This window comes from Manis pentadactyla, chromosome 10 (assembly GCF_030020395.1).
Source record: "Manis pentadactyla isolate mManPen7 chromosome 10, mManPen7.hap1, whole genome shotgun sequence".
In the NCBI taxonomy this organism is placed as follows: Eukaryota; Metazoa; Chordata; class Mammalia; order Pholidota; family Manidae; genus Manis; species Manis pentadactyla.
The window spans coordinates 103,203,949-103,219,261 of NC_080028.1; the positions used below are offsets into that span (position 1 = coordinate 103,203,949).

Sequence of the window (15,313 nt, forward strand, 5' to 3'; positions counted from 1 at the left end):
GGGATGCTGGAGGGGGCCAAGTGGGAGCACGGAGCATTTCCTGAGCCCCCACTGGGGTGAATCCTGTCATCCCAGATGCCCCACTGAGATGGGGATCCAGGGGCAGCTCCCACCAACATTCGCCTCTTTGGGGTCCTTGTACAGCCCTCTGAGTGGAGTGATGCTGGGCGATAAGAGAAGGGCCGTTAGAATTCAGGTGGGGAGGCCGGCGGGGCGGCTCTGCGCCCACCAGCCTTGCAATTGCAGAACCACCTGAAGAAGCACACCTTGCTACCCAGCCACAGAGAAAGGTTTCTTCCGCCCTGGCGACAGCCCCGCCAATGGGAAGCTGCCACTCCTCAACCAATGAGAAGCCACCACTGCCCGTCTCCTCCAATGGGCTCTTGTACAAAGCAGCCCCGCCCAGCTTCCTCGGCTGCAGACGTTCCCCAGGTTTGGGGAATCCAGTTGTAATTCCTCTGCCATTGGGAAATAAACCCATTTTGCTGTGTAAACAACTGGTTATTTATGTTAATGGCTGTTCTTGTTCTCATCTGAGAAACCGGCTCGGAAGGTATCACATTACCCAGCACATGACCCTGGGGGTCCGGTGAGCTCAATTTCCTCCTCTAAGGGTAATACCACCCACCTCACAGGGGACTTGGGATCCCGTGGAGTTGGAGGACGTGCCTCATGACCAGGGAAGCCCTTGTGTCCCATACCTGATGCACAGGCCAGGCACAGGGGGTGAGGGAGCTGGGAGGCCCAGGGGGAGACACCGGCCCCTTTGGCATTCCTGGCATCTGCCCCCCACACCCCAGTGCCCCACTCTCAGGGAGTGGGAGCACCTGGGCAGGCAGGACACTGGGTGGGGCCTCTGCCTCGGGCTCACACACACCAGCCGCCTGGACCAGCGGCATGCGATTTGACCGGCTCCTGGGGAGAGAGCAGAGGACGGGTGGGCCCTCAAGGGGGTGATGCTGAGCGCCCAAGGGTGGGCTTTAAGGCCCTGGGATTTCTGGGGGTGCTTGTGGTAAGGAGAGTGAACTGGGGACATTTGGCCTAGGGACCCAAAGGGGACGAGAGCTCGTGTTTGAAGCGGGATCCAGAGGCCACGAGGAAAGACCCTTGGCATGTCCTGCCCCTCTGGGACTTCAGTTTCCCTGTCTGTGTATCAGGGAGGGCACAGTGATAGCGTGGTTCCTTGTCTCACAGCCACTGACTCTCCAAAATCAGCAGTGCAGCATCTTCCGCCTCTGGCTCTGAGCCTGGCCCTCCTGCTTGGCCCTCAGAAGGACCTGTGTATCACAGCGAGCCCACTTGGAGAATCCAGGAGAAGCTCCCCATCTTAAGATCCTTAACTCACATCTACCAAGTCCCTTTTGCCATATAAGGTCACATATTCACAGATTTGGGGGATTAGGACGTGGACCCTCTGGTGGCCACTATTCTGCCTAACTCAAGAAGCTGATCTTGACAGTATCTGAGGAAAGTTCCTAGCAGAGAACAACCAGTGCAAAGGCATTGAGATACATGTCTGGTGTGTTCCAGCAAGGAGGCTGGCCAGGGTGCAGGGAGCCAGGGGCAGGGTGGCTGGAGCTGAAGCGGGGGGTGTGGGGCTCATGTAGGCGGTTTGACATCATTCTGGGGAGGCAAAAGCCCTGGAGGGTCTGAGAAGACCGCACCCTCACATTCGTGCTCATAGATCCTCCCCCCGGCTGCTGAGCTGGGAAGGGAACCTGGGCCGCTGTGGCAGCCAGCATGGGGCAGCGAGAGGGGATAGGGATCTGCGAGGAACGTGCATAGCACTTCCTGGCCCACCATGTATGGGTACCAGGTTTAGGTTGAGTTGTTGGGGGGATGTATTGTCAAAAATTGAGATGGGTGGCTGGGGAGGCAGCAGGTTTGGAACCAGAGAGAGGTCAGAGAGCCAGTTTCTGACATGGTGAGTCTTAAGATGTCTATTTGATATCCCAGGAGAGGTGTGAAGAGGTGGCAGAATTAGGGGTCTGCGATTTGGGAGGGCACTGAGTGGACACGGTCAGCTGGAGTCTTTGGCTTGGATCCTGTCTAAAGCCATGAGCCTTAAAGAGACACAAAATCTCAATCGTAATGTAAATTAGTCACAGGGATGAAAGTACAGCATAGAGAATATATTGACAGTTCTTTAACATCTTCCTATGGTGACAGTAACTACACTAGTTATGGGAGGATTTAATATGTAGACAACTGTTGAATCACTATGTTGTATACTAGAAACCAATAGAATATTTAATGCATATCAACTATACTTCAATTTTAAAATATATATTTTTAAAAGCCTTGAGCCTTTCATCATCCCCCCAGGAGTGGGCACTGAAGAGGCAGCAGGACCACAGACGGGGCCAGGGCCCCCAGTGTTCAGTGTCCAGGAGAGGGAGTGAGTGACACGTCAGGCGGGAGGAAGCCCAGGACAGTGGGCGTCCTGGCAGCCACATGGAGACAGTGTCAAGGAGGGGTGAGGGACCAAGCCAAATGCTGTGATGGCCAGCTTCCACAAGGACAGGGAAGTGGCCAGAGGATTCAGCAACCTGGACACCCTGGTGTCGCAGACAAGAACAGGCGTGCTGAAGGCTGACGGTTGTCAGAACACAGGACAGGAGGACGTGGAGATGGCAAGCAGCAGCTCCCCTTTGTGCCCTAGCTGGAGGGGGCATGGCCCAGAAAAGCATGCACGTGTGTGCGTGCATGTGTGTGTCTGTGTGTGTGTGTGTGTGGTGAGGTGGGGAGGTTACAGCATGTTGGGAAGGCTGACAGGAATGACCCTGTACTCCAGGGGAGTGGGGAAGGGGAAGGAGGGCAGTTAGTTGGTACACTGATGTACCTGAGTGACCAAGAAGGGCTGGGACCTTGGTCACAGGCGAGGGGCTGGCCACGGACAGGAATGTGGACCCCCTGCAGCTGAGGGTCTCATGAAAAAGAGGGAGGCTGGAGGGGCATTTTCCTCCAGCTACCTGGGTGCAGACACTGAGCCAGAGCAGGGTTGGGTGCCACAGGTCAGAGACTACAGGCATGGCAAGAGAGGCCAAGGAGATAAAGGTGACTTCAAGGGCATGCCTGGACCTGGAATCTCACCCCAGGAGGACAAGCCCAGGACGGGTGAGGGATCTGAGGTCCAGCAAGGTCAGGAAACTGGAGGGAGGGAGCTGGACAGACAGGGGGTGAATGCAGAGGAAAGCTACCAGCACGGGGTGGGCAAGGCCTGCAGGGTGACCATGCAGTGGGCCCTGAGGAGCAGGGTGCAGGAGGGGAAGCCAAGGATGTGGAAGGATCATGGACACCAACGTGACTAGAGCATATCCAGGGGGAGGCAGATGCCCAGCAGGGAGTGTTGGGTCCTCAGAGGACAAGACACTCAGAGCCAAGTTTGTGGACAAACTGGGGGCCGCCCTGGAGCTCCCGAGAATCTGCATTCCCAGCCAGCCCCCAGGGTCCTCACGCTGCTTGTCTGGGGCTCAGCTGTGACCGTGGCGTTAGAGCAGATGGTGAGCGGTCCCTCGGCTGAGGTAGAGGACGCACTGATCCCCCGGACCAGCCAGGAGCAGATGCAGGGGCCGCCCCACGAGAAGCCAGGACAGCAGGCGCCTCGACTTTACACGTTGTGTGAGCCAAATATTGATGATTACGTTCAGATTCACAGTGTGAAGTTTTAGGAGAAACAACGGACTGCACTGGCTGTGCCTGCTCTGGATCCTGGCGGGAGCCCTGGGAAAGGTGGATTCGGGCTGGGAGAGAAACTACCAACTCTTACCACCAGCTGGCGCCCAAGGACCAAGGTGGGTCCTACACGGTCCTGGATGCCTGGACAGGGCCGGCAGAGGGCATATGCGGGGTGCAGCTCTGAGCTCCCAAACAGCTTGGTGACCTGATGTGGGCAGCCTCCAGGGGCCGGGACAAGGAGGTCCCAAGTCCCTGGGACCCTCCTGATGTACCAAATGCCTTCTGTGCGTCCAACCCTGGGCTCAGAGATGACTTGGGGAAGGGGCACCTCTGAGAACAGTTAGCAAGGCCGGGGGTTGGGGGCAGCCAGACTGAAAGTCTGACAGACAAAAGAATGGGGCTGGCTCTGGTCACCCCCTTGTGCTTTGACTCCAGGTCCACAGGGGGCTGGGCTGGCTGAAACTGCCAGCAGGGTCTAGCTTCCCGCGGCTGGAGCCTAGGAAAGCCCTGGTTGCCAGCTGGTGGTCAGGTCAGGTACGGGCAGGGTTGTAGAGACCTGAGTCCACTATCTGCCCCACCTCCCAGCCTTCCAGGCATCCTGATGGGCCCCACCTCTGTCCAGGCTGTGCAGGGACCTGGCTGCCCTCCTGCCCCCACTCCACCTGCACAAAGCCGTCCTACTCCAGCTCAGATGGGCCTTTTCTGGGAAGTGGGCTGAGAGGCCTGGCTGCAGGGAAGGTCATTTAAGTTGAGCCAGGGAGGCAGCTCACCCTGGCACCCCTTGCAGCCCCTCTCAATTCTGGCCCTGCCTCCACTCTGGCTACCCAGGCACTTGCCTGCCTGGCAGCTTGGAAGCCAAGGTTGGGTGGCACTGCCTCCCTGAGTGCCCAGCAGCCCCACTGTTGTTTTCATGGCTTATGTTTCAGACCACAAATGACTGGCAGTTTGGGAGGGGCCAGCAAGGACCCTATGCAGTGAGCCACTAGCCTGGTGGGTGGAGCACGGCTGCGTCCCCCCAACCCTGTTGCGCCTCCTCCCAGAGAAGCCAGCTCCCCTCTCCCACTCCATGACTCATCCTGGGGGGGAAGGCCCCTTCCTCACACCCAACGAGGGTGGGGGAAAGCAGGCTGCCAGTTCCCAGAAAGCCTCCCATGGACTCGCTTCCCCTTCTGCTGACAGGGAACTTCCCTCTCTCCCGCAGCCTCTTGTGCAGAGAGAGGGGCTGGCAAGGGGGCCTGTGCTTCTCTGTCACCCTTCCCAGGCAGGGAGCACCAGGGACTAGGCCGAATTTACCTTTTGCCCCATTTCTCGGGGGGTGGGGGCAGGGGCTCCACCCATCCAAGTTCAGTGCTCCCACCCCACAGGGGGCCAGTTTGGACCACTGATCTAGAAGGCCCCAGCTCTGCGGCGGACTCCACCGGGCCACAGCTGTGCCCTGGGGCCCGCCAGCTCTGCGGCAAGGCCTGGTCCGCACAACCATGCAGAGGCTGCTGACTCATGGGGCAGGAAGGGGGCCCAGGCTTTTGCCCACAGGTGGCTGCAGTTCCGCTGTGACAGCCCACCCCCACATATCTTGGGCTCCTTGTCTGTTGGATGGGCTTGTTGCCAGCCTATGAGCTACGCTCAACACCTCCACTGGCCTGGCACACAGTGGGTGCCAAGGGATGATGGCAACCATGTGGAGGTGCCCCCCAGACAAGGGTCAGGCTGTGTGATGGTAAGGGGCCTCCTTCCCTCCACTGTCCCAGCCCTCTCTGGAAATCACACTGCTGACTCAAGGCTGCATAAAGTCAAGGGGGGTCAGGCCATGGCCAATCACCCCCAGGGCTGGGCAGCCAACAAGGGCTGTGAGGAAGCCCTCCACCCCCCACAGCCAGCTGAGGGGAGCAAACAAGTTTATCGGGAGGGGGTGGGGCTAACATTCTGCACCACCCCCTAGGCCCACAGAGCAAGTACCTGCAAGGGAGCAGCTGGGGGCCTGGGGTCTGGCGGAGCAGCCAGAGGGAGGTGTGGGGCTCAGTCAGAGGAAGAGGAAGAGGAAGTGAGGGCAGCCCTAGGCTGCAGAGGCGGGGAGGGGAGGGAGTTCCCCAGCTGTGGCTGGAGCAGCCACCCTGCTTCCACCCCCTCCAAGGCTCGATTTGAGGAAGAAAAGGCTCCGAGGAGCTGCTTTCTGCAGCGAACACGGGTGGGGCCGTGCGCCTCCGGGCCCAGGTTCCGGGGACCTGGGGTGGAGGGTAGCTCGGAGATCAGCCCAGGCATCCAGCCCTTTCCCAGGGGATGGTCAAGTGAGGGGTCACCCGCACTGCACGAGAGGAGGCCCAGCAGGCCTCGAGTTTGAGCTCCTCTCCATCCCTCCAGCTACCTGACCCTAGGCATCACCTCATCTGAGCCTCCATTTGCCCATCTGCAAAATGGGACAAGAATGTGGCCTTCGTAGGCTTGTGATGGGGACAAAGCCAGGTGAGGGGGCTCGAGGCTGGGCCACAGAAAGTGTCCATCCTTCCAGCAGGGAGGGCTGGACGCCCCGGCAGCTGTCCAGGGCCAAGCGGGGGGCCACAGGGCTTCAGGGCTGCTCTGAGTGGATCCAGGGATCCCGTGACTACATCACAGGGGGGCCCTGCTGACCATGCCTCAGGCACCTGAAAGGAGCTATTTTGATCCCAGGTTCCTCTGCTTCAGTTGGCTTGGGGGATTCTCGACACACCTCCCCCATGTGCGTGCACACAAGCCCCCATTGCCAAGGAGCCGCCTCACATGCACCAACTTCCAGTCAAGACCAGGACCCGGGATTGCCCCAAAGAGCACCTTTATTCACAGCAAAGGATATCACCATAGCAACCACACTTCAATTCCCTGAGAACTTCTCCCTTATTCACTTTCCTAGCTATGTCTTTGCAGAAAGAAAAATAGAAGACAAAACACAGCTCACAGGCCAGGTGCACCAAGCTGGGCCTGCAGGAGACAGGTACTATGCAGGAATGGGGCGGGAGAGTCCAGACACATAAATACACAGTGTTAGATGTTTCCATCTGCTTTAACAACAAAGAATACCCCTGGTTTGGCTTCTGCTTTTTCTGATCCACAGAAAAGATAAAATAACACCCTCCCCCACCCCCTGAAAAAAAAGACAGAAACATCCTACTTTTTTACCCACCCCCCCCTTTTCAAAAAACACACACAGTAAAAAAATACTGTCACAATATTTACAGACACACCCACTATGGGCGACTTTCTCTCTACTTTGGAGAGGAGATACAACATGCATCTCTGACTCCCCACCACGGGGAGACAGAGGGAAGACGGCTAGGAGGGCCCAGAAGACCCTTGCCCGCAAATGGCTGGGAGGGCAGCCACTGAGGGCTTAATGGGGAGCTGCATGAAGGCAGGCAGTAGCTGCTGTTGCTCTGAGCCACAGTGGGGGGGCCAGTGCTCAGTGTGGGGAGCAGATCTGGGACACTGAGCCCAAACCCAGCGCTCCCTCACTGAGCATCAGCTCCCCTGGGAGTGCAGGGGAGGGGAAGGGCCAGGCGCCTGCACACCCCTGCAGAGTAGCCCCCAGTCCCATGCTGCCCAAAGGCCCCAATTCATAATCACCAACTGCCTTCTGAGTGACCTGACAGACAGATTCTTCCGGGCATGGGTTCTAGGGCCACTGCCCTCGGAGCATGGGGAGGCAGCCAGGCTGCTGGTTTGCCTGCTCCTCCACGAGCAGAGCTGCTCAGCAGTCTGCTCCACGGACAGGCACAGCCCTGGGGAACCTCGAATGCCAAGGCCAGGGTGGCACAACAGGGGTCCCCGGGCCCTTTGGATACCAGGGGTGCCCAGGGACGGGGTCTTAGCCATGGCTGCTAGAAGACGGCGGTGCGAGGACACCAGGGTGTGTCCGGGTACAGGTGGCAATGGATGGAGCGGAACCTGTAGGGACAGAGTGGGGGGCTGGTCTGTGGGCTGGGGTGCTGAGTGACCATCCTCAGGCCCACTGCACTGGAGGCTCTACCGTACCCTGAGCAGGGCTCTTGGAGGCACAGGTTATAGTCACGCTGCTTGGCAACACCCAGCCCTAGCTCCAGCCCATCCCAGGGGGCCCAGCTAGGCCTGTTTCCTCACCTGGATGGGTCGGCCTCCACCGAGAAGGGCCCCTTCACATGGACAGCATTCCTCTTATTTTCAAACATGCCATAGCTCAGGGTCACCTGTGGGGAGGGGCAAAGCGAAGCTGGAAGGGGCCCCAATGCCCAGGCTCTGCCCAAGGCTGGCTCTGAACAAGGGAACAGTCCTGCCCTTTGCCCTTCCTTGAGCCAAGGCAGAAGGTCTGGGAGCCACACTGCACCACACCCCACCTGCTCTGCACGCCCCACCTGCTCCACACACCCCAGGACAAAGCCCCAGGCAGAGGGCTTCAGCTGAGGTTGATAGTCACAGCCTCGGTGAGAGCACGGGCGCAGGAAGAGGCCAAATGTGTTGCACTGAAGACAAGAGGGCAGGGACAGAGGGCAGGACCTGACCCAGCGTCCCCACTGGCGTGGGGGTTTGAGTGTCTAGGTGGCAGCCAGCAGTGGGGCCCTTCCTAACCACCCCCAAACCTCCCCCCTCCCATCTCATTTTTCTCCCAGAGGCTCTTTGTCCAGGTACCCTCCCCGGCCTGGAGAGGCACACCTGCTCATGCAGCTCCGAGGAGGGCACCTGCTGCAGGTTCTCCAGGTGGGAGTGGAAGAGGCCACTGCGGATGAGGGGCACACCCAGCAGGGCCTCCACAATGTAGCCAATGGTGCAGTCATCTGGCAGCCGAATCCGCTCGGCTGTGCTCATGAAGTGGCCCCCGCTGCCGGAGGGGGCGGAAGGGGAGGGAAGGGCCAATGGATGAGCAGAGGCGGGCACAGGGCAGGACCCAGCAGGAAGAGCTGGGCACAGCGTGGAAGGAGCAGGGCCCAGAGAGGAGGGGTGCATACCCCGGAAGCAGGCTGCGGAGCAGTCTATGACTCTAACCAGCTTTCTGTCAGCAGCTCCCTCCCTCCTGGGACCCCCAGTGCAGCACCGTCCTCTGTACCAGCCTGATGGTTGGTTCTCTGAGTCAGGGGTAACCAGGTGCACGCAGGGATCCTGCCTGCCCAGTGGTGCCTGGGCCTGGTGCTGACCACCCAGTGGGCAGTGGAGGGGGCCCTGTGAGGCTGGGCACACCCACGTCTGGGAAGATGAAGCAAGTCAGGCTCCACGGTGGGGGGGTTCTGGGACCGAGGGCAGCCTGACCAGTGGGGCAGCCTCACCTGTGCCCCAGGGCACTCACCTGGCCCATGGGCTCATCTTCAGGGCCAGCCCCCGGCTGATGCAGAAGCCAGCCCCACCAGTAGCAAACCAGAAGTGGACAGGACGCTGCGGGAGGGGAAAGCCTGGTGAGACCCCGCCCCAGGCTACTGAGGCGCTGCCAGCCTGCACCCTGCACTCTCAGGCGTGTGTGGGTGGAGCACTCACCACCTTGTGCTCGCTGACCCGCTCTGTGGCCTGGATGGGCCTGTCCAGGCTGGGCTTGCCGATGTAAATGTCCTGTGTAGGGGGGTAGCTGGCCAGCAGCCGCAACAGGGCCCGTACATTGACGTAATTATCATCGTCCACGTGGCAGAACCACCTGGGGGTGAGGCAGGGCAGTGAGGGAGGGTCTGCAAAAGCTCGGTGATGGTGGTGCAGGAGCCTGGAAAGGTCAGGGGACATGCACTTGGGGCCCCAGCCAGAGGCCAACACTCACTTCCTCCCCGATTTGATGAAGTGGTCGTACTCCACAGCCATCTTGCAGGAGAGGGCCTGGCGGCTGTGGGCAGCCGAGCAGTTAGTTCTGACCACATTGCCTGTGGACAAGGGGAGGGGGCTGTGAGGGGGTCCAAACTGGCTCACAGAGGGCAGCCTGCACTCAAGCTGTGCCCCACAGCCCCTCCCTGTGGAGGACACAGGCGGTGACCCCCCATTCCAACCCTCACCAGGCAGCCCTGCCCGCCCTGTCCATTCATGCAGCTTTTTCCCAGCACCGGCCACCTGTTGCTCCACATCAGCTCAAAGGGCCCCGGAGCTGAAAGGGCCTCATTTGCATGAGAATTGGTGGGGGGGCCGAGTGGTGGGGCGGGGCATTGAGCAACCCAGTTGAGTAAACTGTCCTCCCAGGCCCGTGGCCTCTACAACCTCTCGGGAGGGGCTGGGGTAGGGGGACAGAAGGGAGGGTTTCCTCGCGGGAGGGGAGCCCCCTCGCCTCCCCACGTCCAGGGCTCACCCGTGCGCCTGGCCAGAGCTTCATCTTCCCCATCGGTGAAAATGAAGGTCTAGAAGGAGAAATGTGGCCTTGAACAGGAAGCTTTGTGTCCCCCACCTGGGCCATTGTGAGGGTCCAGGGCTGGACACCCTGGGGTTTCTGCTGCGACAGCTCAGTCACACCCACTCCACACCCTTCTCTGGGCCTCAGTTTCCCCAAGTGCACAGAGTGGCGCTCAAGTGCCCCACCTGAGTGGCGAGAGACCCCACCATGTGGACAGCTGGGTCCCAGTTCGCCCGGCGGCTGTGCTGGCACGAGCCAGGTGGGATGCCCCACCCCTCCACGAGGTAACCGGCTCCCGCCTGCTCTGCATGCACCTGGCGGGGCACACACCCTTATTGACACAGCACCCGGCCTGCGGGAGGGGGCAGAGGGTGGTGGGGGATCAGGCTCAGAGGAGGTCGGCTTTGGGAAGCCAAGTCTCAATCAGTTGGGGACAAAGGCCTCCTCTGGTTGGCTGCCAAGCCCTGGCGGACAAAGGGCCCGGAGGGAGGATGAATCACCAGGCATTGTCCGCCAGCTTTGTCCTGGGCTGCAGGGCGAGGGGCTCTGGGCAGCCTTAACTCGGCCGCGTTAAGCAGGAGTGGCCGAGCTGTCCATTACCATACAGCTGGCCTGGTTAACTGGGTCAGGCTAGGCGCAAGGTCCGGCAAGCAGGGGTGCAGCCGCAGCACTGCAGTCCTCTGGGCTGGGCCTTCGAGCTGGGGCCCCTGCACCCCAGCTGTGTGACCAGCTGGGCAGGTCACCTTCTCTGAGCCAAAGTGGCCACTGCTGCTCTATGGAGACACCGATGGTTGGTAGGCTGCAGTAGCTTGTCCGTGCCTTGCCCACAGATCAGTGCCCCCAGCACTCATACCAGCCCAGTGCTCTCCTCCCGCTGCCCGTGCCAGGAAACCCAGGCTTGCAGACAGGCCTGCCCCAAGGCCACATCAAAGCCCCACCTGTGCCAGCACAGGGCCACCCCTGCCAGGATCGCTCCTCAGAAGAGGGAGGGCCAATGGGGCGGGGCCAGGAGCTGCCGGCGCCCGCCTGGGCCCGTCGGCACACGGCACACGGGGGGAATGTTCCTTCCTCTGCCTGGCCCGCCCAGCGCGTGCCGCCCCGCACACCCAGGCCTGGCTGCGTGTAAAGCCTGGGTCCCGGTGTAGGTATTCTGAGCACAGGCAGAGTGGGCCCCCCCCAACTCTGCGCCTACCAGGCCTGTTTCCTATGCACAAACAGGTCCAAGGGACCACCTGTACAGGCCTGGTGCACAGTACATACCCAAGGTCCTGAGAAACCCACCATCACCTGGGCAGCCAGCTCCATGCCCAGCCCGACCCCAGATCTGGGCATACTCTGGTGAGGCCACAAGCTGCAGAGCACAGGCTTAGAGCTAGGGGGTGGCAAGCTCCATGTACGCCCTCTCTGCACAGGCGCCCCCTCCTTCCAGAGCCCAGCAGACACCCCAGGGCGGCCCGCACGCACAGACTCGTACCCAGACCTCCGCCCGCTCCCCAGCATTGCAGCCCAGGAATGCCGTGGGAGGCTGGGGCCAGCCAGGGCAGACGCGCTGCTGCTGGATTAAAAGGAAAATGCTTTCTTAATGAGATCAAGCGAGGCCTGTTCTCCCGCGCTTTGGTGGTGCCCTAAAAATCCAGCCCGAGGCTATGGAGATTAAAGTCACCTTTGTTCAGCTGCGGGAGAGCAAGGCTGCCCACTCTGAGCAGAGCTCTAAGGAGAGTGGGGCTGTGGGGTGCGAGGGTACCTGCCCGGCCTCCACTCTCCACACATCAGAGCAACCAGGAGAGGAGGAGACAGGCTGCCCTCCGCTCAAAGCCGCAATTTCCCAGTCTGTACGTTGGGTGTGACAAGAGCTCACGTGTGCCCAGAGCAAAGCACTGACTCTTCTTTCTGCTCCGTAACGGCCCTGGGAGGTGGGCACCATTACTACCCAAGTATACAAGTACAGAAACTGAGGCCCAAAGAGGAGGCAGTGGTGAGACCCTGGGGCAGAGGAGGCACTAATTCAGCCTGGCTGCAGACCCAGACCCCCCAGGCCTCTCCCCAGTCCCCGATGCGGCTGGAGGAGGAAGTGCTGGGCAGCCAGGGCGGGCAGCAGGGCTGCTGGGGGGCGGGGGGGACACCCACAGGAAGCGGCATTGTTCCTGGAGCTGCGATTCAAAGAAACACAGGATGCCAAGCTCTCCCCCAACAATTGTGGCCCTGCGGTGACAGGCCCTGCAGCCTGGCCCGCTCCTGGGAGGGGTGGGGAGGACCGTGTGGGCCAAAGGCCCAGTCCCTCATCCTGGACTTCAAGGCTGGGCCCCCATCCTAACTCCCCTCCGCTCCCAGCCACTCCAGTTGCACGACCCTCAGGTTACCCTTTCTGGGCATTCTCTACTCTCAGTCTAGCTCAAATGGCACCTCCTCCAGGAAGTCTTCCCCTGCCCACCACAGGGGTCAGAAGCCTACTGTGGGCTCACACAGCCTCTCCGGGTTTCCCCCACCACAGCTCTGACTTAACCTGAGTCTCCTCCATCAAACTGGGTCGGAATCACCTTGCATGGGACCCGGAGAGGAGAACCGTCTGCTGGGACAGCTACGACTGCCCCACCAATACACAGCAAGGGGGGCTCTTGCTTGCTGTGCCATATGAACTGATGCTAGGGGCGGATTCCACCTCTTCTGGGGTCAGCTGACATGAAGGAAACCTGAGTGGCGCTCAGTGGGGAGGCCAGGGCCCCGGGGAGTGGTGGCCCCACCCCGGTGCTGAGGGCTGGCCAGGCTCATTCCCTGCACCTCCAGGTTTTGCCAGTCCGTTTTTATAACATTGTATTAGAAGGGCGATGCTTTCCCCATTTCAGAGATGAGGAAACTTGAGTGTCAGAGAGGCCCCTAGGGCTTGGCCAGTATCACCCAGCTCAGCTGGGACTGACCCCTGAAACCCCCTAACATATCCCTTCTGCTGGAGAAAGTTCCCAAAGTCCAAGATGAGAGGTTCTCAGAGCTAGTGGCAGCCCAGAGAGGGGCTGAAAGCTGCCAGAGGTCACACAGCAAGGAGGCAGAATCCTGGGGGTATGCCTGGCTCAGAGATGGTGCCCCATGAGGGCTGTCAGTCAGGGATGTGGGGGGGCCACAGACCCCCCTCATCGCCAGGCAACCTGAGTGGCCAGCGCGCCAGTGGCGGTTCCCATGGAGCGCATAGCTGCACACAAGAGGCCGGACGCCTTTCTCCGCTGGAGAAAGGGGCTTTGTTACCTTGCCCAAGCGGCCGGCGTGAGAGCCGCCGGGCGCTGGGAATCCTAACGGCCCAGCCGCCAAACAAAACCCAGAGCCCCCGCCAGCCCCTCCCGCCAGCCCGAGCCCCTGGGAAAGGGACGCCGCGTTCCCAGGAAGCTGCCATGGAACCCCCAGGGCCCCTCCCACGCTGGGACCAGATAGGACCCTGTGTCCGTGTCCCCCCATCATGACCTCCCCAGAGCTCTGTCCCAAAAGGGCTCAACAAGGCAAAAGTTCAAGGGTTTGAACACGGAGAAAGAAGTGTGGGGGCCCTCTTTGAACCCCTCCCATTCTTAAGGGTCTCTGACTTCATCCCAAGCTCAAATGTCCTTGAATCCCCAGCCCAGGGATGTTCCCCTGTGGCCCCTCCATTGGCAGGGCCCACACTCTGCCCTCTTCCCGCCCCAACCTAACCGTCCTGCTGAGGCCTCGAGGCAAATTTTCAAAGTGGGGTGTGTCTTTATTATGTATGTGAGGAAGCCAGCACTCAGCCGAGATGTGGTAGACACAAGGTTCCGGGCCCCAGAGACTCTGCCCAGCCCCCAAACCTAGTACTCCCACTTTGTTTCCCTCTCCGCTGGGTCCCCCTCTTTCTTTTGAGATGTACCCCCTGGAGCCATCAACACCCACCCCCATGGCCAGGCTGTCTTCAGCAGTAACTTGTTCCCCATCCCACAGCAAAGACTTGGATGGGGACCGGCCCTACACCCCAGTGTCCTAACCCCCTATTCCACCACCCAAGGAAAGTTTTCCTCGCAGGGAAGGGCCTGAGCCCAGGTGGATGCCCCACGCAGAATCTGCCTAGAGGAGGTTTGGAGTCAATAATGACCTACTAATGTGCTCCAATGTCTGCAGGGCAAGAAGCATCATAGGGCACCAACCCTAACCACTGGTGGCTAGTGGAGAGTCAGTGCGCACAACCCAGGGCTCTGGAAGTCAGCTGGGGTCGGAACCCCAAAAGACACCTCCACCACTGTACGAGGGGAGTGGCACCACCAGGCACACTGGACTGCAAGGGAATGGGCTGGTATCACAGCCTCCAGATAGTCCAGTGGCCATAGGTGCACCCTGGCGCCCATGGGATCCGCCACCAGCCGGACAAGACGGCGCGCCCCTGCCCCGCCCGCGCGCCCAGGCGCCGTGGCTCACCATCTCCTTGTGGCGCGAGATCCAGGTCTCTAGCAGCAGGTCGAGGCGCGCGCGATGAAACTTTTTGGTGGTCTTCACCGCGATGAAGACGTCGCGGGGCGCGAGCGGCTCCGCCGGCTGCGGCGAGTGGCCGTCAGCGGGGCGGGAGGCGCCCCCGGGCGGCGGGCCCACGTCTCTGCGCGCGCGGGTCAGCAGGCTGAAGTACTCGGACAGACTGTGCACCTCGCGGGCAAGCACTCCAGGCGACGCCGCTGCCTCCTGCCCGGGCGCCGGGGCCGCCCCCGCGGGGCCCGCTAGGCTACGCAACGCGCGCCGGCCGTGCTCGGCTGGCACCGGGGGCGGCGGTGGGTCGGCCGTGAGCACCAGCAGGCAGGCAAGCAGAGCGCCCGCCAGCGCCAGCAGCAGGCGCCGGCCGCAGCGCTTAAGCATGGTGGAGTGACGGCCGCGCGGCGCCCCCTGCCCCGTGCGCTCTGCACGCACTCCGCGCCCACCGTCTCTGGTCCAGTGGCGCGTCCAGCTGTGCACCGCCCGCGCCCGAAGCTCTTAAACCTTCGCGACTGGCACCTCCCCGAGGGCGGGGCCTCTTTTAGCCCCCGCCCCCGCCGCGCTTTCACTGGCTCCCTGGACTTGGGGCGGGGCCTCGCGAAGTTACCCCCGGGACCAGCGGCGCCCACGTGGGGTCGCGGCGGGGGTCTGGGAACAGCGGGGCGGGCCTGCGGCCCCGCCCCTTGTGCACACGTGTATGTCCCGCCCCTCCCGGGTTGCCCCCTGCGGGAGGTAGAGGGGTTTGGGGCTTTTGGTCCGGGCCTGCCCTGGTAGCCCGAAAGGGAAACCCGGTTGGCCAGCGCCAGCGGTGGCTGCACCCGGCCTCTGGCTAGCGGAGGGACGCGCCCTCGGCGCGGTGATCGGGCCTCTGGGACGGGGGCTTCG

At 61.3% G+C, this 15,313-nt stretch overlaps 1 protein-coding gene across 2 annotated transcripts; it reads right to left on the reverse strand.

Annotated features, from left to right (window-relative positions):
* Positions 1-1,925: 1,925 nt before the first annotated feature.
* Positions 1,926-14,916, reverse strand: LFNG (LFNG O-fucosylpeptide 3-beta-N-acetylglucosaminyltransferase). Of its 2 annotated transcripts, none has more exons than XM_036932937.2 (8): positions 14,384-14,916; positions 9,935-9,983; positions 9,419-9,518; positions 9,148-9,301; positions 8,963-9,048; positions 8,335-8,500; positions 7,786-7,871; positions 1,926-2,063 (listed from the first exon to the last, which is right to left on the reverse strand). In XM_036932937.2, the coding sequence occupies exons 1-8, from the start codon at positions 14,810-14,812 to the stop codon at positions 2,021-2,023; spliced, it is 1,113 nt and encodes a 370-aa protein (XP_036788832.2). In that variant the 5' UTR covers positions 14,813-14,916; the 3' UTR covers positions 1,926-2,020. The 2 variants fall into 2 exon arrangements, with proteins under 2 accessions (XP_036788832.2, XP_036788831.2); XM_036932936.2 differs by lacking the exon at positions 1,926-2,063 and adding an exon at positions 6,461-7,593.
* Positions 14,917-15,313: the final 397 nt, after the last annotated feature.

Bases quoted from the DNA above. Each gene is read 5' to 3' on its own strand.
- LFNG (XM_036932936.2), bottom strand. From the start codon at position 14,812: ATGCTTAAGCGCTGCGGCCGGCGCCTGCTGCTGGCGCTGGCGGGCGCT. The intron at 8,501-8,962 runs GTGAGTGCCCTG...CCCCTCCGGCAG, and splicing joins AAGATGAGCCCATGGGCCAG to CGGGGGCCACTTCATGAGCA. The intron at 7,594-7,785 runs GTGAGGAAACAG...CTGTCCCTACAG, and splicing joins GTGGAGGCCGACCCATCCAG to GTTCCGCTCCATCCATTGCC.